Genomic DNA, 21,682 nt, shown 5'->3' with positions numbered 1-21,682 from the left:
ATGGAGAACGCTATGCTGATTGTTGAACCGATGAGCTTTTGGTGGGGGCAGTGTCATGGTGTGGCGGGGCATCTCCCTCACTGGCAAAACAAGGCTTGTCATCATTGAAGGCCATCTCAATGCAGTGAGATATCGGGATGAGATTCTGCAGCCAGTGGCGATCTAATATCTCTACAATCTGGGACCTAACTTCATCCTCCAAGAAACAACGCTCCCCCCCACCGAGCCAGGGTTATCACAGACTACCTCCACAATGTGGGAGTAGAGAGAATGGAACGGCCTGCCAAGAGTCCAGACCTCAACCCAATTCAACACTTGTGGGATCAGCTTGGGCGTGCTGTACGTGTTAGAGTGACCAACACAACCACGTTGGCTGACCTGCAACCAATCCTGGTTGAGGAATGGAACGCCATCCCACAGAAACATGTGACCAGGTTGGTGACCAGCATGAGGAGGAGGTGCCAGGCTGTTGTGGCTGCGTATGGATCTTCCACCGCTACTGAGGCTCCTGACGGTGTGTTAAATGAATAAAGTGTAAAATAACCAATATATCTTGTTTGTTCCTTGTTACTGATAGAGAGTTCAATCATCCAATCCACAAAACAACTCAAAACAAGAGTCAATACCAACAGGAGAATACACTGTTTACCATTGACGAAGCATTTTGGCAAATTATTCTTGGGCGCTACCCACATAATCAGCTGTGCTGCTCATCCCACAAATGCATGATCCTTACAAGTTAGACATCATTGCGAAGGTAAATAAACAGGCTTTCCAACAATGTAAAATACAATGCCAATTAATATTGTAACAACAGAGAAATAATCAACCAAACCCAAGTTTCCGAACTTTGTTTTTCCAGTTTATATAATTATTTGAGTCCAGTCAATTTGATTTAATAGCCCATTATTATTGGTGTCATTATATTATTATTATTGTTATTAATAATAATAATAATAGTAATACATAATAATAATAATAATAATAATAATAATAATAATAATACTAATACTAATAATAATAATAGTAATAATAATAATAGTAATAATTCATAATAATAATTAGGATGTATTTATAGGATAAACCGTGCTAGGTGAAGTTAAATGTATTCAGGCAGGCCACGGTCTACTCGGCCTCAGCTTTGCACCAGGGGTCTTTTAAGCTATCCATCGCTAATGCTTGTTAGCTGGTGTGCTAGCTAGCATGCTAGGTACGCAGTGAGTGGTGGAGTCAGATGATGTTGATGTTGATGGATCAGCTCTCTGCTGAGAATGAACCCGAAACACGTCAGGTTGGTGCACTTTACTCTACTAATACATTCAGACTCAGAGCCCGGCTCTCTGAAACACACCTCAACACGTCTACCTGTGAGAGCTGCTGCGACACAGAGCTGGGAACGTTAACTACTACACAGCCGCGGAGGCTTCGCTTTCTCTAGCTAACGGTAGCTTAGCTAGCTACCGTTGTCTAGCCTCCGGTCTATAGAGGAGATGTTGATCCCCAGCTGTCGGTTTACAGCAGCCTGGCTTATAACGTAGAACACGTGATGTTTACATTCACTGAACTGTGAAGTTACATATTTAATGTCACAAAGCAGCGTGCACAATGATTTAGTCCTCAAACGGTCCACTGTTAGACCTGCTAGCTCACTGTCAGGGCTCTCTGTGGACATGAGACCGTTTTAAATGTTAAAATTAGTTGACGTGTCATGATGCGTTTGATTGAGTCCCAGTGTGTCAACAGTTAAACTGGTAGATTAGTGAATGATGTTCAGTTTTAAACCTCCGTCTGTCCATACATACATGGCGGAATGGGCTCTCTGTCAACCAGCATCAGACTGATCCATCAGTCCACTAGATCAGATCAGTCCACTTCCATACTTAAAGTGATTAAACCAACCTCCCCAGCTGTTTACTGTAACCTTACAACACATCTAGAGTTAACCAGCTACAGCTGAATGTTTGCCATTGTAACCTAACGTTAGCTAGTGAACTAGTTAAGACTGAGACGGGTTAGTTAGAGCAACGTGATCGTGTTTCAGAGGGATGTAAACATCAGAGAGTGAATGCTAACTGACTTCTGTCCTTCATCCATCTGATAACAAGCTGTTTAGCGTTCATCTCAGACTAAAGTTAAAATCACTTTCTTCTGATTCATTCATGTGGTTCTAAACTGTTATATGAGCCGTCACATCTTCCTATAACAGCATGGGGTTGCATAGTGCGTAGCTAGTTCACGTTAGCTGAGATGCTAAGCTACTGTATCAGGCCCTTACAAGGAAGTAGCTCAAGTCAATAGTTAGTGAACTTGTGGGAGTCATGAACATGGGCTGGGCTCTGATTAGTCACATCTGGGTTCTTGTGTGGAATTTACTGTAGCTGCCAAACAACACAGTAAGCACTGACACGCCTCATATTACCCAGACTGACTTGCATCATGTCAGGTGAGCTCTATCCTTTAATGTAAGAGTCTATAAATACACAGCAGTCTGCTGCCACGTGGAGCTATTAAAGGAGTGGCTCCTAGAATAGTGTTCATACTAATGTTGCATGAAAGGCAGGTGAGGAGGGAAACTCTAATGCTGTGAGCTCAAATGAAAGTTGTCTTTTGTTCATATAAATATAGAGCTGAATGAAATGTTGGTCCTCTCTTGCCAAGCTGGAAACTATACATGTGTAAAAAGTGTTAATGAAACAGGGGTGCAACTAATAACTGTTCGAATTATCGATTATTTGATGAATTTTTTTGGTCCATGAAATGTCAAAAAATACATTTTAAAAAGAAAGAAGGCCCTTAACAAATTTCCCAAAGCCCTAGAAGACATGGTATGACGATAAAAAAAGTTTTTTTTTTTCTCACTTGTGAGAGTTCGCTCCTTTTCTTTGTCATACACACGTAGGCAAAATTGTTGGTACCCTTCCGTTAAAGAAAGAAAAACCCACAATAGTCACTGAAATAACTTGAAACTGACAAAAGTAATAATAAATAAAAATTCACTGAAAATTAACTAATGAAAATCAGATATTGCTTTTGAATTGTGGTTCAACAGAATCATTTTAAAAAACAAACTAATGAAACTGGCCTGGACAAAAATGATGGTACCCGTAACTTAATATTTAGTTGTACAACCTTTCGAGGCAATCACTTCAATCGAGTGATTTCTGTAACTCTCAATGAGACTTCTGCACCTGTCGACAGGTATTTTGGCCCACTCCTCGTGAGCAAACTGCTCTAGCTGTCTCAGGTTTGAAGGGTGCCTTCTCCGAATGCATGTTTCAGCTCCTTCCACAGATGTTCAATAGGATTTAGATCAGGGCTCATAGAAGGCCACTTCAGAATAGTCCAATATTTTGTTCTTAGCCATTCTTGGGTGTTTTTAGCTGTGTGTTTTGGGTCATTATCCTGTTTGAGGACCCATGACCTGCAACTGAGACCAAGCTTTCTGACACTGGGCAGCACATTTCGCTCCAGAATGCCTTGATTGTGTTCAGATTTCATTGTACCCTGCACAGATTCAAGACACCCTGTGCCAGATGCAGCAAAGCAGCCCCAGAACATAACCAAGCCTCCTCCATGTTTCACATTAGGTACAGTGTTCTTTTCTTTGTATGCTTAATTTTTGCGTCTCTGAACATAGAGCTGATGTGACTTGCCAAAAAGCTCCAGTTTTGTCTCATCTGTCCAAAGGACATTCTCCCAGAAGCTTTGTGGCTTGTCAATATGCATTTTGGCAAATTCCAGTCTCGCTTTTTTATGATTTGCGTCCTCCTCGGTCGTCTTCCATTAAGTCTACTTTGGCTCAAACAGCGACGGATGGTGCGATCTGACACTGATGTACCTTGACCTTGGAGTTCACCTCTAATCTCTTTGGAAGTTGTTCTAGGCTCTTTGGTTACCATTCGTATTATCCGTCTCTTCGATTTGTCATCAATTTTCCTCTTGCGGCCACGTCCAGGGAGGTTGGCTACAGTCCCGTGGACCTTAAACTTCTGAATAATATGTGCAGCTGTAGTCACAGGAACATCAAGCTGCTTGGAGATGGTCTTATAGCCTTTACCTTTAACATGCTTGTCTATAATTGTCCTTCTAACCTCCCGAGACAACTCTCTCCTTAGCTTTCTGTGGTCCATGTTCAGTGTGGTACACACCATGATACCAAACAGCACAGTGACTACTTTTCACCCTTTAAATAGGCAGACTGACTGATTACAAGTTTGAAGACACCTGTGATGCTAATTACAGGACACACCTTAGTTTAATATGTCCCTATGGTCACATTATTTTACATCTTTTCTACGGGTACCATCATTTTTGTCCAGGCCAGTTTCATCAGTTTGTTTTTTAAAATGATTCTGTTGAACCACAATTCAAAAGCAATATCTGATTTTAATTAGTTAATTTTCAGTGAATTTTTATTTATTATTACTTTTGTCAGTTTCAAGTTATTTCAGTGACCATTGTGGGTTTTTCTTTCTTTAACGGAAGGGTACCAACAATTTTGCCTACGTGTGTATATGACAGTAAATTGAATATAATGTCATCCCTCTCGACTTTTGGAAATTGTGGCATTTTCACTATTTTCTGGCACCCACTCGTTAATTGATAAGCTAAAAGGCAGATTAATTGATGAAACTAATAGTTTCAGCCTTAGTTGGTCAGACTTTACAGATGTTTGGATTTAAAAGCCTCAGTCTTTTCCCTTCTGTGTCCTCTGCTGTCTCCAGGGATGACCTGACGACAGCAACGTCTGGCTTCTTTGACCTGTTCCTCCATCATCATCCCAGCTCTGTCGGGTAGGACGCCTCCCCCACATCTTTACCCCCACATCCTCCTCCTTCAGAGACCTTCAACAAGCCGGGATTGAGCCGCAGCCCCTCAGAGACCCTCTGCCAACGCGCTTCATTTCAAAGAGACCATGTATTGCCTACAGTGGCTACTTCCTGTGCTGCTCATCCCCAAGCCGCTGAACCCGGCGCTGTGGTTCAACCATTCCATGTTCATGGGCTTCTACCTGCTCAGCTTCCTGCTGGAGAGGAAGCCCTGCACCATCTGTGCCTTGGTCTTCCTCGCTGCCCTCTTTCTCATCTGCTACAGCTGCTGGGGCAACTGCTTCCTCTACCACTGCCAGGACGCCTCGCTGCCGGACGCCGCCCACGACCCAGCGATTGTTGGGACCTAGGAGAGAAAAAGGGGGGAGATATATCGAAAAGGGGGAGTGGGGGGTGAGAAGGGTGACGAGGCATTGCTGGAGAATAATTCTGCCATGCTGTAAGAAGGGACAGGTGGTGTAGAGGAAGCACTGCTGGAGGGGAATACCGCAAATAAAGCGAGCGCTCGGCCAAAGGCGGTACTGAGGAGGAGGAGAGCCAGTTCGGGAGGATTATGGGGGGCTGTTTGGCCATGCTGTAAAGAAAGACAGACTTGAATCTGAGGTGGTAGGAGGAGAGGAGTAGACACTATGTAAACCTTTATGTAACAGGAGGGGAAGGGGGGGCATCCACACCTGAAACACTAAGGGAAGGACGTGTGTCCACTTGAGGAAGAATTTCACTAACTTTTCATTCCAGCATTTTAATGACAATTAGACAGTTCATCCACCACAGGTGACGTCAGCCTGAAGTGACCACTGTGTTTCAGTATTCTGGTTCCTTTCTGGCTTGTTTACTTCCAACACTGCGCAACAGAGACGTTATTTTCTCTGGAAACCTGTTGGGTCGTCATTTTAGAATGAAAATACTCTTCACCTCAAACTGCCAACATTCACACAACCCCGCTGAAAGCTGCAGATGTTTCACTGGCAGCCGTGTTTGCTTCTCAGTCTCATACCCATAACTTTAGACACCAGTGTTACAGAATAGTTGGCATCTTGACATGTTTGCCCCCCAGCTCTAGAGAAACGAGGGGCAACATGCCTTTCACAGTCCACCCTGACCGAACTCTGTCACCACTTTGGCTCTGCACACGTTAAGCTGGTTATACACTGTATGATTCTAGCCCATTTCTGGCCAGAATTTTTAGCCGCACGACTAATTTTCGAGTCGGACCGAATTTCAGCTTCGTCGGGCGTCGTTTGCCGTGCAGTGTACGGGGGGGACCGAGGACAGATTAATTCCTACAGACCGGCCGTCAGAAAGTCGGATGAATTTCTGACATGTTAGAAGTTTTGGTCGTCCGTCTACAGGCTCTCACACAGTTGAAGCAGAGCAGCTGATTCACCAACGTCAGAGCCTTTTTTCTCTTCTTTTGACAGTAATCAGAGCGTAGCTATCAAGATAACAATGTCGGCTACAATAGATATAGCTAGTAAAACGTAGCTAGCTTACCTCCAATTCTCTCTGCAAAATAGGCAAGCCACACTGTCCACGTCATCCTCGCTACAGCGAGTCCATATAACATATGCCACCTCTTTTATTAGACGTTTCAGCAAACAGGATGGCTAAGATGATCAAGGCAGCACGTTTCTGCCTTGTTAGCATTGTGACCCGTACAGACCTCTGCTAGCAAACAAACTTTACCTGCCTCGGAGCTTTTAAACCAATCTTTATTGACAACTGTCAACAGTCAGAACGGCAGTACGGCGTAGAGTGTGAGCACATAAATCTTGAGCTTTGGCTTTACATCGCAAATGATCTACTCATACAGTAGGAGAAGTGGTTGCACAACATTTCTATAATCATACAGTGTATGTCGAGCTTAACGCTGTCCTCAACCAGGAGAGCACTCAGACTCTGGACAATCAGTAAGTATGCTGTGAATAATTCCTCCTCTGCCACATCGCCACACAGACACACCTCAGAAGGTGTTATAATGCTGAGTCCTGTTGTTATTACCCACTGTGCTCTGCAGTTGCCCCTCTCCTCGTCTTCCTCTTCTCCTCTTCCTCCTCTCACCTCAGAGTGAATGTGCCCGGCCGCCAGATTCACCATCTCAACTGTTTTTTGTTTTTCTTGTGCATGGGTTGCTGTTATTATTATTTTTTTCCACACACACATTTTAATGAATTAAAACAAAATGCTGAACGTTTCCAAAGGGTCGAATAATCTGGATGTGTGACGGGTGGATGAAAGAATATTTGTGTTCTGTGCGATATGTGGTTTTTTTTTTGTGATCATGACATGCTGATAAGCGTAAAAAGTGGCGATACACAAGGTGACATAACAGTAGATGGTCAGTATTTTCAGTATTAATAAGTAATACAGAAACGGTGTCAATCACTGACAAGTTAATGGTGATCACTAACGCTGTCACAGAGTTCCCTCGTGTGTCGCTGCTGTAAGTGTTTGGTTTAGCTGTCAGACACAAGCTACGGTGTTTATACTGTGTACCTATCAGTGTGTGTGTGTGTGGCCTCCTGTCACAGTGCTGAACATGCTCACCGCTACATCATTGCTTTGGTTTTAATTTAAATAAAGTTTTTCCTCTCAACGTGTTAAACTGTGTCAAACTCGGTATTCTGTTTATCTTTAACCCTCTGAGACCCACAATAGAGCCGTTGTAGTCTTTTTTAGGGTGATCCAGGGGGTCTTTAGGGGGAGATAGCAGGTCAACAGTAGATGTCAGTAGCATTCATCCATCCTCTGAATGCTCTAGGTCTCCAGTCTGATCCATCCATCCTCTGAATGCTCCAGGTCTCTAGTCTGATCCATCCATCCCCTGAATGCTCTAGGTCTCTAGTTTGATCCATCCATCCTCTGAATGCTCTAGGTCTCTAGTCTGATCCATCCATCCTCTGAATGCTCCAGGTCTCTAGTTTGATCCATCCATCCTCTGAATGCTCTAGGTCTCTAGTTTGTGGCTGTAAAGTTTCGTGAGGCTATTGTCCTAGAGGTCACCATAGGACTTTATATATATATATACTTTAATTATGTTCTGGAATATTTTTATGCAGTTCTAGAAAATGATTATTGTATTGTATAATTGATAAAGCTTTTATATATTTATATATATATATATATATATATATATATATATATATATATACATATGTATATATATATATATATATATATACATATGTATATATATATATATATATATATACATATGTATATATATATATATATATATATATACATATGTATGTATATATATATATATATATATATATACATATATACATATATATATATATATATATATACATATATACATATGTATATGTATATATATATATATATATATATACATATATACATATGTATATGTATATATGTATACATATATACATATATACATATGTATATGTATATATGTATATATAAATACATATATATATACAGCTCTGGAAAAAATTAAGAGACCACTTCAAAATTATCAGTTTCTCTGGTTTTACTATTTATTGGTATGTGTTTGAGTAAAATGACCATTTTAGTTTTATTCTATTAACTACTGACAACATTTCTCCCAAATTTCAAATAAAAATATTGTCATTTAGAACATTTATTTGCAGAAAATGACAACTGGTCAAAATAACAAAAAAGATGCAGTGTTTTCAGATCTGGAATAATGCAAAGAAAACAAGTTCATATTCATTTTTAAACAATACAATACTAATGTTTTAACTTAGTAAGAGTTCAGAAATCAATATTTGGTGGAATAACCTTGATTTACAATCACATCTTTCATGCGTCTTGGCATGCTCTCCACCAGTCTTTCACATTGCTGTTGGGTGACTTTATGCCACTCCTCAGCTGGGCTTTGTTTGAGGGCTTGTGACCATCCATCTTCCTCTTGATCACATTCCAGAGGTTTTCAATGGGATTCAGGTCTGGAGAATGGGCTGGCCATGACAGGGTCCTGATCTGGTGGTCCTTCATCCACACCTTCACTGACCTGGCTGTGTGGCATGGAGTATTGTCCTGCTGGAAAAAACACTCCTCAAAGTTGGGGAACATTGTCAGAGCAGAAGGAAGCAAAGAAGAGCCAGGCTGAGGTTTGCAAAAGACCATAAGGATTGGACCATAGAGGACTGGAGTAAGGTCATCTTCTCTGGTGAGTCCAATTTTCAGCTTTGCCCAACACCTGGTGGAGAGCATGCCAAGACGCATGAAAGCTGTGATTGTAAATCAAGGTTATTCCACCAGATATCGATTTCTGAACTCTTCCTAAGTTAAAACATTAGTATTTTGTTGTTTAAAAATGTATATGAAGTTGTTTTCTTTGCATTATTCCAGATCTGAAAACACTGCATCTTTTTTGTTATTTTGACCAGTTGTCATTTTCTGCAAATAATTGCTCTAAATGACAATATTTTTATTTGAAATTTGGGAGAAACGTTGTCAGTAGTTTATAGAATATAACAAAAAATTTCATTTTACTCAAACACATACCAATAAATAGTAAAACCAGAGAAACTGATCATTTTGAAGTGGTCTCTTATTTTTTTCCAGAGCTATATATATATATATATATATGAACTGGGAAAAAAAAGTTTGGAAATTTGTGTTTGGTGGATTATTTCTCTGTTGTTACAATGCTAATTGGCATTGTATTTTACATGGTTGGAAAGCCTGTTTATTTACCTTCACAATGATGTCCAACTTGTAAGGATCATGCATTTGTGGGATGAGCAGCACAGCTGATTATGTGGGTAGCGCCCAAGAAAAATTTGCCAAAATGCTCTGCCAATGGTAAACAGTGTATTCTCCTGTTGGTATTGACTCTTGTTTTGAGTTGTTTGGTGGATTGGATGATTGAACTCTCTATCAGTAACAAGGAGCAAACAAGACATATTGGCTATTTTACACTTTATTCATTTAATACACCGTCAGGAGCCTCAGTAGAGGTGGAAGATCCATACGCAGCCACAACAGCCTGGCACCTCCTCCTCATGCTGGTCACCAACCTGGTCACACGTTGCAGTGGGATGGCGTTCCATTCCTTAACCAGGATTCGTTGCCGGTCAGCAAGCGTGGTTGTGTTGGTCACTCTAACACGTACAGCACGCCCAAGCTGATCCCACAAGTGTTCAACTGGGTTGAGGTCTGGACTCTTGGCAGGCCGTTCCATTCTCTCTACTCCCACATTGTGGAGGTAGTCTGTGATAACCCTGGCTCTGTGGGGGGGAGCGTTGTTTCTTGGAGGATGAAGTTAGGTCCCACATTGTGGAGATATGGGATCGCCACTGGCTGCAGAATCTCATCCTGATATCTCCCTGCATTGAGATGGCCTTCAATGATGACACGCCTTGTTTTGCCAGTGAGGGAGATGCCCCCCCCCCCACACCATGACACTGCCCCCACCAAAAGCTGTTACTCCATCGGTTCAACAGTCAGCATAGCGTTCTGTGCGTTGTCTCCATACTTTGACCCTGCCATCCAACTTTGGCAGACAGAACCTGGACTCATCACTGAACATGACATTCCCCCACATGTTCAGGTTCCATTGTCTGTGTTGTCAACACCAGCGCAAATGGGCCTGACGGTGAAGGGCAGTCATTGCAGGCTTCCTGGTAGCCTTATGAGAATACACTGTTTACCATTGGCAGAACATTTTGGCTAATTTTTCTTGGGTGCTACCCACATAATCAGCTGTGCTGCTCATCCCACAAATGCATGATCCTTACAAGTTGGACATCATTGCAAACTTTTTTTCTCCAGTTTATATGAGCCATTAACTTCTCTAACTGCATAAAAAACATTCTAGAAAATGATTAAATTGTATAATTGATGAAGCTTTACAAATATGTAGACATAAAGGTTAAGTGTTTCCTGGTTGAAATGAGAAAATATCCTCAGATTTCTTAGATGTATCTTCACTTCATGGTAGTATTTGTTGTAGTATTTGTTGTAGTTGTGTTTCCACTGAAGGAAAGAAATGTTTTACAGCACAGAAACAAAAAACAGTCACAGTGTGTGTCAAGTCCTTTTAATGCTCACAAACGTTTCTTTTCTTGTAAGTATTAAAATGCAAATGAGGGCACTATAAAGTCTCAAAATTACACATTTCTGTAAGCAATAAACATCCAGTTACAATAATATAGAGCTGATAAGACCAGAAAGATGTCTCTACCCTCCTCCAGGACGGTTGTGAATATGATTTGTTCTCTGAGATGTCACTCATATATGTTGACCAATTAGATGTCTAGAATATCAGTGTGGGCGGGGAAATCAGAAATATTCCGACTCTGTGGTGAAATCAAAAAATGGCAGCTAGTTAGTTAAATAATGAACAAGTCAAAGCAAATATCTGTCGCAAGAGATTTAAATAAAACCACCAGTGGAGGAGGAAAAAAGCAATGTTAGCTTAAATGAAGCTAGCAGGTTACTACCGAAACAACTCCATGAATACCTGAGGCGAGCTCGGCTTTACCGCCACAAACCCTGTTTCACTGAGCAGCTGAAACACAAAATAAAATCGGGAAATGTCCCGTTTTTCCATCGTGGATGTAACTTGACTTTATTTTACTAACTTTCTTGGAATTTCTTTTACTTTCTTTTTTTGGAATAAATAATTGTATTCAGCTCCCCAACCAGCCGCCCATGTTAAGATCAAACTCTACTTCATGTCTGCTGTGGCAGTAAGTTAAAAGACAATACATATGCTGGTTATTAATAATGCATGTGATGGAACGGTAAGATGGGGTCGTAGAGGAAACACCACGCTTCACTGAGCTCCGGTGTTCCTTGTCAAGTTATCCGATTGTTATGCACATTTGCCTGGCGAAAGTGCTACAGAGAGAGTGACTTTGTGATGTCTCTTGAAAACTATTTTTCAAAAATACCGGACAACATGCCCAGGACCAGAACAAAGACGATTAAGAGCAAGCCTGCTCAAGAAAGCACGGAACAGAGTGAGGAAGCGAACATCATGCCAGCAGCTGAAGATGAGGGGGCTAACTGCTGCAGTAGCATTGACCCGAACACTTTGAAAGCATTGGATAAGATTACCGACAACATTACTAAAGTTATTGATGCTAAAGTTGACTCAGTACTCGCTGCTATACGGGAACAAACAACCCAAATGCAGGCGCTGGGGGCTCGGGTCGGCGAGGCCGAGGGCAGAATTCTGAGTGTGGAAGATGCAACGGACTCGTTGCAGGCTAAAGTGACACAACTGGAGAAGCAAGTGAGCGGTATGTTGGAGCACATCGATGACCTGGAGAATCGTGGTCGCAGATGCAATGTGCGCTTGGTTGGACTACCTGAGAATGCGGAGGGAACAGATCCAGTGAAGTTCATAGAGACATGGCTACCTAGCTATCTCAAAATCACCACCAAAACTGGTAGGATCAAGCTGGACCGCGCACATCGCTCCCTCGCACTAAAACCCGATCCCAAACAACGACCCAGATCCATCATTATGAAGTTTCACAACTTCTCTGACAAGCAACGTGTTATGAATGCAGCCCGCCGCCTCGGTACTGAACCGGACCAGCCAGCTCGTAACGGACCGAGGATTTCTTTCTTCAGGTCAAAAAGCGCAAGGCTTTCGATGAGGTGAAAGACCGGCTGAAGAGGATCGATATTGACTATGCACTGATGTTCCCCGCAACGCTGAAGATGACTGTTAACGGCGTGGAGAAGAGGTGTGATGCACCTGAGGCAGCCGCAGCTTTCCTTGACTCGTTTGGATAAAGTGTCTAAAACAGCACAAATGCATCTTTCTCTCTTATGTTCCGATTATTGGACTGGGACTGTGACAGTTTGAGTGATGTAAGTATGTGGCTCTGTCATTTATGATTGTATTCTTATATTTTCTTTATTACAATTCGCCAGGTGAAGTGGTCATGTCGCCGTGTGCGAGGTGGAGCCTGCGCGTGTTCTTTCTATGGTTAGGCGTGAGCATAGCGCCTGGTCCATCTGTCGGCTGTCTGCCGCGGGTGGGAGAAGGACTGAGGTTCCCTGCATGTTTAGCAGGGACATTACCCCATTCTTTATTTTTATTTGTATTTTTGTATTTAGTTGGAATGTGCTCTGTTGTGGTTCTGATGTTTTGGTACAGCTCGGGTATTTTATGTTTCTGTTTTTGTTTTTTTTGGAGTGTGCTAGGAGATTTCCAGCTCTTTATTTGCATCAAGAATTTTAATGGCAAATAAACTTCGGGTCTGCACTTGGAATGTGAGAGGGATTAATAATCCTATAAAGCGTAGGAAAATACTTACCTTCCTGAAAAAAGAAAATATAGATATAGCTCTAGTGCAAGAAACCCATCTGGATGACAAAGAACATTTAAAGTTAAGGCAGGGTGTGTTTGGACAAGTATTCTTTTCATCCTTTACAACCAGAAGCAGGGGTGTCGTTGTACTCATTAGACGAACCCTGTCTTTTAAGGTGGTTAACTGTGTTGAAGATCGGAGTGGTCGTTATGTTATAATTAAAGGGAGTTTACAAGGTCAAGATATTGTAATAATGAACGTTTATTTCCCACCAGCTCATCCAGTTGCTTTTCTTTCTATAGCGTTTTTAGATTTTGCAGAAATGACAGCAGATATAGTAATTGTGGGTGGTGATTTTAATTGTATATTAAATCCGCTCATAGATAGATTCCCACACCGCATTATGGACCCCTCTCCCCAAGCAAATGCTCTTCGTGCCATCTGTGAAGATCTCGGATTTGATGATGTTTGGAGGAGTCTTCACCCTTCTGACAAAGAATATACATTTTTCTCTGCTCCTCATGGGTGTCAGACTAGAATTGATTATTTTTTTCTACCCAAATCCGAACTACACTCTGTTTTATCTTGTAATATAAACAGTATAATAATATCTGATCATGCCAGTATGGTTATGGACATAAAACTTAAAGTCTCAATAAATCAGGCCCGACAGTGGAGACTTAACACTATTATTCTTAAAGATAATACTTTTATATCTTATTTTTCCACTGAATTTAAGGCATTTCTGTCCATCAATTTACAATCTTCGAATAATCCCTCAATTCTATGGGAAACTTGCAAAGCCTATGCAAGAGGGTTGATCATATCATACTCTACAACTAAGAGGCGCCAAAAACTTAAAGAGCAAAAATCCTTAGAGAGCAATTTGTCAAATAAAGAAAAGATGTATATCAGCTCTCCATCACCTTATTTATGGCAAGAAATTTCTGCTCTTAGATCAGCTATAAACTGTCTTCTTACTAAAGATGCAGAGAAAAAAATGAAGTATATTAAACAGAGCTTTTATGAATATGGAGATAAACCAGGGAAATATCTTGCATACCTGGCTAAAAAACGAGCAGAGTCCCCGTCTATAGCAGTGATTGCGGATGCTGAGGGCAATAGGGTATACGAAAACAGACTGATAAATGACAGCTTCAAAAATTTTTACATAAATTTGTACTCTTCTGAACAGACAACTGACCCACCTCAATTGATGGAAGACTTTTTTGCTCAGATTAATCTTCCAACACTATCAGAAGAACAGGACATTTTTCTTAACAGCCCCATTACAAGAAATGAAGTAGCTAATGCCATCAAAAAGCTTCAGAGTGGGAAGTCGCCAGGGCCTGATGGGTTCTGTTCTGAATTTTATAAGGAGTTCCAAGACTTACTTTTGGAACCGTTACTTGAAATGTTCAATCATTCATTTTCTATTGCAGATTTGCCACAGACTCTTAAAGAGGCTAACATATCACTTATCTTAAAGAAAGGGAAATGTCCTGAATCCTGCTCATCCTATAGGCCGATAGCTCTTTTAAATGTGGACAGAAAATTGCTTTCTAAAATTTTAGCTACTCGTTTGGAGGACCTTCTGCCCATATTAATTAAAGAGGATCAAACTGGCTTTATAAAAGGCAGAAACTCAACTAACAATGTCAGACGTCTCATTAATGCTATTCAGGCCTTTAAACAAAAATCTATAGATGGTCTGGTGCTTTCGCTGGACGCAGAGAAGGCATTTGACCGAATTGAGTGGCCTTTTTTAATTTACACATTAGAAATATTTGGTCTTGGTAATAATTTTGTGAAATGGGTTGAAATCATTTATAATGATCCTCAAGCTGCGGTTATGACTAATGGACTTAGATCAGAGTATTTTAGTACACATAGAGGAACTAGACAGGGCTGCCCTCTATCGCCTCTCCTGTTTGCATTGGCCATTGAGCCACTGGCTGAGGCCATTAGAAGAGAGCCCTCTATATGTGGTCTGCAGGTCGGAGAGATATGCCATAAGATAACATTGTATGCTGACGACGTCCTAGTTTTTCTAACTGACCCAGAGACATCTGTTTCAGCCCTCATTAAGGTGATTAACATGTTTAGCAAATTCTCTGGGTATAAGATTAATTTAAACAAATCAGAAGCTATGCCCCTGGGTACTCTAACTACTATACCTAATACGGTCCCATCCTTCCCTTTCAAATGGTCCCCTGCAGGTTTAGTCTATTTAGGTATTTTTATTACCCCATTATTTAATCAGTTGTATAAAGCCAACTTTATCCCTTTATTTGGTAAAATAAGGCAAGATTTAGAGCGTTGGAACTCACTTCCTGTTTCTTGGTTAGGACGTATAGCCCTGATAAAGATGAATGTGTTACCTAGGCTACTTTATCCCATTCAAATGATTCCCATATTGTTTTCGAATAGGGTTCTTAAAGATTTGAATAGCTGGCTCAGCTCTTTCATATGGAGCAAACGTAGACCTAGACTCAAAATGTCAGTTCTACAATTGCCAGGTTCAATGGGTGGTTTAGACCTGCCAAATATCAAAGTATACCAGCTGTGTGCTCACCTGAGATTTATATCTGAATGGGTGAAAGATGAGGCATCTTCTGCTTGGCTGAACATTGAAGCATCATTGTCCCAGCGTAGACTACAGGATTTATTATTTTTTAAGAATTTTAAGGACATAAGAAATAATTGTATAAATCCAATAACAATCAATGCTTTAAAGGCATGGCGATCAGTCCGTCGTCTGGAGGGGAGGTCCAAATTAACTTCCACACTTACCCCAATAATAAACAACCCTGATTTTTTGCCAGGGATATTGGATTCTGGTTTCCGACAATGGAACAATAAAAATATTACAAAATTGGGAGACTTACTTTCAGATAATAGTCTCATGTCATTTGAACAATTGATAAAGGAATACCAACTCCCAAAACAAGATTTCTTTCGGTTTTTACAAATAAGGCATTATATCACTAAGAGTACAACCACTATAGATCATCCTGAGGTGTCTGCTGTTGAAAAAATGCTGTTCCAACGACCAACGAAGGTGTCTCTGAGTTTGCTATATAATGTAATGAATGGCAAGTATACTACAAATACACAGAGGATTAGGAGTGTGTGGGAGAAGGAACTGTCAGTGACTATTAATGATGAGACATGGGACGATATTTGGAGTCATGCCAAAAAGATATCTATCTGTACTCGGATGAAAGCAATCCAATTTAAAATTATACATAGAATACATATATCCCCTAATCGCAGGCATTTCTTTGACCCCTCACTTTCTCCTCTGTGTCTCAAATGTAAAACAGAAATAGGTACCTTAACCCATTGCCTTTGGTCGTGTCATAAATTACAGAAGTACTGGTCTAAAATATTATGTCAAATGGAAAAGATATTTGATAAGGATTTAGAAATGAATCCAATATCTTTGATTTTAGGAATCCCAAGTACAAATATAATTACTGCAGCCAACAAAAGGTTATATAACATTCTTACATTTGCTGCTAGAAAAAATATACTACTACAGTGGATCAGTGATAAGAAACCCTCTGTACAAGGCTGGCGAAAAGTGATATTTGAGATGGTCCCTTTGGAATATCTGACAAATATTATACATACCAAAGTAGATCAGTTCCATAATATCTGGCAACCCTATCTGAATTATATTGGACCCGAACTCTCTTCCATTATCTTACAAGGAGTCTCTTGAACATTACCTCATATATCCTGTGACTTCCCTGCACTATGGACTATTTCCTATGACCTCCTATATACATTTTTTTTTTTTTTTTTTTTTTTACCTGAGCTGTACCAGTGTTTTTTGTTGTTGTTGTTGTTGTTTTTTTTTTTTTGTTTGTTTTTCTCTTTTTCCTTTATCCTTATTGTGTTTGTGAAAATAGGAAAACCCAATGAACATATTAGTGGAAAAAAGAACAAAAAAAAAACAAAACACCAGCAGTTGTGGAGTGGTATAAACTGATATTTGAGCTAATATCAATGGAATATCTAACATATAGATTTAAATGTAAAATGGGTGATTTCTTTAAGACTTGGACATCCTTTTTTAAATATGTTGGTGAAAAACTTGAACTAAAGGGTCTGATAGATTGCAATATTGAAAATTTGCCAAAGGGCCATTTTTGGGTCGTAGGGCGAGATATTTATTTGTTGACTTATTTATTTTGTTTTGTTTTCTTATTTTTCTTAAAATGTTTTGTTGCATCAGTGTCGACTGCGATAAATTGTAACGGACTGAGCGCCTCCTTATCCCTATACATATATATACATAGATGCTTTGATTTTTCAAATACATATGTGATTGTGTAAAATCATCTCTTTGAGTATATTAGGTGCTATGTATACTGTGTGTTAGGGATCTAAATCTGGTGTTTAGTTATTGTGACCAATGTGTGCTGATTTATTGTTGGTTTTGTCGGTGTTTGTGTTTAAAAGCATAATAAAAATATTGTGGAAAAAAAAAAAAATAATGCATGTGATGCGGTCAGTGTTGAGGTTGTTGTATTGTTTGTCAGTGTGTGTTGGCTTTAATATAGTGGTGATGTTTTCTGCTGGTAGCCCAACGTTACTGGGACATGTGAGGTTGATTGGTTATGTCTGTAACGTTACTGGGACACTAGAGGTTGATTGTTTATGTCTGTAATGTTACTGGGACATGTTAGGTTGATTGTTTATGTCTGTAACGTTACTGGGACATGTGAGATTGATTGTTTATGTCTGTTACTGGGACATGTGAGGTTGATTGTTAATGTCTGTTACTGAGACATGTTAGGTTGATTGTTCATGTCTGTAACGTTACTGGGACATGTTAGGTTGATTGTTTATGTCTGTAACATTACTGGGACATGTGAGGTTGATTGTTTATGTCTGTAACGTTACTGGGACATGTGAGGTTGAATGTTCATGTCTGTAACGTTACTGGGACATGTTAAGTTGATTGTTTATGTCTGCAACGTTACTGGGACATGTGAGGTTGATTGTTTATGTCTATAGTTACAGGGACATGTGAGGTTGAATGTTTATGTCTGTAACGTTACTGGGACATGTGAGGTTGAATGTTCATGTCTGTAACGTTACTGGGACATGTTAGGTTGATTGTTTATGTCTGCAACGTTACTGGGACATGTGAGGTTGATTGTTTATGTCTATAGTTACAGGGACATGTGAGGTTGAATGTTTATGTCTGTAACGTTACTGGGACATGTGAGGTTGAATGTTTATGTCTGTAACGTTACAGGGACATGTGAGGTTGATGCTGTTTGTTCAGGTTTGATTGTTTATGTCTGTAAAGTTACATCTCAGCCTGTTATGTGAAGCCTCTGATCATGATCTGGTAGTAATATTGATTCACATAAAGAAATAGTCAAGTTTCTTTGCAGTTTTTTTGTGTCACCTTCATAGATTTAGATTTTAGACTTTGAAAAACACATTATCTTTACAGACCTGCCCACATGTGTTTTCTGCCAGCACTACACCACTGCCCTGCTCTTTAACATGGTAGGAATCGTCCTTTTAATTTTATGATGTTCACATCAACAAAAACATGTGTCCTATTTATTTATGCTAGTCACCACTTTGGTGTTTTTTATCCCAAAACAATGTTAACCGGTGTTTCTTATGGCGAGCCGTTTCAACATTTAATGGCTAGACAGGATATTCATTAGTGATATCTGCAACGTCATTTTGACTAGTCAAAACTCTTATTCTAGATATCCCTAATTACATTTTGACCAGTACGATTCAAACTACTTTTGCCAGTCATGTGTATGAGGTTTGTCATTACAGATATCCACAATTCAGTTACAGATATCTGTAATTCACATTGAGGATATCTGCAACTGAATTCTGACTATTCATAATTCCAGTTCAAGATATCTTTAATTCCCCTCAATTGTAGATATCTACATTGTCCTTTTTTAGATATCTGAAATTAAATTATGACTAGTCAGAATGACGTTGTAGCTATCTCTTACTGGAGTTAGGGATCGTCAGAATGTAATTACAGATATCTAGAATAGAGTTGTGACTAGGTGAAATGACGTTGCAGATATCTGTAATTACGTCAGATGGGGGGGGGGGGGGGTCATTAATTGTTGCAGCTAACTCTGCCTTTTCTATCTTATTCAGGTTGGAGGTATATGATATGGCATGTCCACGCATATAAGCTTTGAAAGTTTCCCACAAAATTGATCTATAGATCTCCGGGACATCATTAATGTCAAGGGGAGGTGAAGCTATTCAAACATACTATGGCTGCTGCACTGCAGCCGTATGGGTTTATAAAGTGTGTCTGGAGACAATAATGTGGGCTTGTAGCTCGTTGTCTACCTCACTACGGTTAGAAAGAGCCCTCGTTGGTGTTTTAACTCTGTTTCTCTGATGAGTTATTGATCCGGGGAGTTTGAATCTGTGAATATCTTTCACACTTTACCAAACTATCCAAGTTAGCAAAAGCTTCTGCTGACACTGTACAGATGTTTTGTTGGGCCGATATCCAATGAGAAGCCTTGATGAGCAACGTCATGACAACAACTCTGACTAGTCATGATGAGGTTTGAGAGATCTGTAACTGTTATTTAGGATAGTCAGAACTGAATTACAGATATTTAGCTAGATAGCTAAGCTAGTCAAGCTTAGCTATTAAATGTTAAAACGGCTTGCCGTAGTTTCTAGTCATGTGAATTCCTTGATAAACATGTTAAACCTGTGCATGAAACAAAAGAGAGGGATTGCTGTGAAACCTGGTACAGTACAGACATTCATGATCCCCAGGAGATGAATCCTACAGACTTCTGTAACCCTTTCACTTTCATGAGGTGAGGTTGACAATTGTGTTTTTTGATGAAATATCTTGACAACTGTTGGATGGTTAGCCATGAAATGCGGTTCATCGTTCATGTTCCCCTCAGGATGAACTGTAAAACTTACTACTTTTCATGTAGTGCCACCATCAGGTCAAATACTTTAATACTTATTTGTCCAATACTTGGTTTTCAGAACTAAAGACATCCCCATCAGCCTCAGCTGGACTTTGAGTTTAGGGCTAATTAGCTAATGTTAGCATGCTAACACATTACACCTGCTAAATATCAGCGTGTTAGCATTGTCATGGTGAGCATGATGCTAACATTATTTAGTGTGCTGAGGTATACAGCCCACAGAGCTGGAGACATGGCTGGAGACATCTTGATGTTCTTTACCCTCCTGTTGTCTTTCCTCTCCTCTTTTCTTCCAAACCTCCCTCAGCTCCACTCTCCTCCATCACTACTTTCACTACTTTGACTTGTCTTTTTCCTTCAATGAAACTGTAAAAACAGTCCTGGGGGACATCCTGCTTTAGCAACAGCCTCTAGAAAACCACTAAACAGAACTACCGGAGCCTCGGCGTCTCTCAGTTTGTCAGTAATAGGCTACTGAACAAAATGCAAAGAACCGGTGTTCAGTCTTTAACTCTATGAGGTTTTACTAAGAGGTCAGATCTATTCTGAAAGATCACATGGTTTAAAAACGTACACAAACATGACTTTAAAAAGCTTTGTTTTCTGATTGTCTCTTCCTTCTTTCAGTTATCGTCTGTATAAACCTGTGAACCATCTGGTCCTGCAGGACGGAGATAAAACTAACCATGCAGAACATTTTCTGGTTCTTTTCTGGTTCTTTTCTGGTTCTTGTTCTGAACATTTTCAAGGTTTCGATTTAGGAGCTAATGTGACTGATTATCTAAAGAAATGACAGACAATTAGTGTCTTCCCTTGCTGTAATACATTATAACATCCCTCGTGAGGTTGGGATTTGGAAAGAAAGGTTTTCCAACAGGAGAGCCGTGGGGTGTTTAGGATTTAGATCTCCTGTTTTATTTCCTGTAATATGGTGAGGATCAAATGATGAGATCTGAGCATCGTTCTAACACATTTCTAACATGATGCACAGTTGACCTGTATGGAGCTATCAAGGCTGAAGGAAATCCTCATCTGACTCCAAAAAGGCTGACTAACATCTTCTTCCCATGACATTTTATTGACCTCGCAAACATTCCTTAAATGTCCCAGTCAGAGAGGTCCCAGGTCAGTTTAACCACAGCCAAATCCATTCTGTGGGCAGTGAAAGCATCCTCAGGTCAGGGCCAGTGATGGAAATTAACGTTTTTGTCCATCTGCCACTGTGTCTGGTGGATTCAAAAATCTACCAGATGCTCCATAGATTACCATTGGGTTTTTTTTGGCTGGTGAGTGAAGCAAATCTAGCAGCCACTTGCATATTTTACCAGCATTTGACTGGTGGCTGATGCTAATTTCCAGCCCTGGTCAGGGACCAAGTTCCCAAACTTGAGTCTAATTAAAGAGCCAGTAGAGTGCATCAGCTGCCTCTGTTCAGAGGGGATTTAACCAGCCAGCAGAGGGCAACAGCTGTCAGTGTGTCAGTGTGCTGACTTGACTATGACTTGCCCCAAAACTGCATGTGATTATCATAAAGTGGGCATGTCCGTAAAGGGGAGACTCGTGGGTACCCATAGAACCCATTTACATTCACACATCTGGAGGTCAGAGGTCA

At 40.3% G+C, this 21,682-nt stretch overlaps 1 protein-coding gene across 3 annotated transcripts; it reads left to right on the top strand.

The window, feature by feature from the left end:
* Window positions 1-1,137: 1,137 nt before the first annotated feature.
* LOC119498043 (bladder cancer associated protein) lies at window positions 1,138-7,434 on the top strand. 3 transcript variants are annotated; one of them, XM_037786515.1, is made up of 2 exons: window positions 1,138-1,291; window positions 4,725-7,434. In XM_037786515.1, the coding sequence occupies exon 2, from the start codon at window positions 4,916-4,918 to the stop codon at window positions 5,177-5,179; it is 264 nt and encodes an 87-aa protein (XP_037642443.1). In that variant the 5' UTR covers window positions 1,138-1,291; window positions 4,725-4,915; the 3' UTR covers window positions 5,180-7,434. The 3 variants fall into 3 exon arrangements, with proteins under 3 accessions (XP_037642443.1, XP_037642460.1, XP_037642451.1); XM_037786532.1 differs by lacking the exon at window positions 1,138-1,291 and adding an exon at window positions 2,106-2,443; XM_037786523.1 differs by lacking the exon at window positions 1,138-1,291 and adding an exon at window positions 3,529-3,587.
* The last annotated feature ends 14,248 nt before the right edge of the window (window positions 7,435-21,682 follow it).

The sequence above is a fragment of the Sebastes umbrosus genome, chromosome 1 (genome assembly GCF_015220745.1).
Source record: "Sebastes umbrosus isolate fSebUmb1 chromosome 1, fSebUmb1.pri, whole genome shotgun sequence".
Classification (NCBI taxonomy): Eukaryota; Metazoa; Chordata; class Actinopteri; order Perciformes; family Sebastidae; genus Sebastes; species Sebastes umbrosus.
Note: the sequence above shows the minus strand (reverse complement) of the source record. Positions and strands in the feature narration are given on the sequence as shown.

What these genes read in the sequence shown, in the direction of transcription:
- LOC119498043 (XM_037786515.1), top strand. Translation starts at nt 4,916, where the DNA reads ATGTATTGCCTACAGTGGCTACTTCCTGTGCTGCTCATCCCCAAGCCG.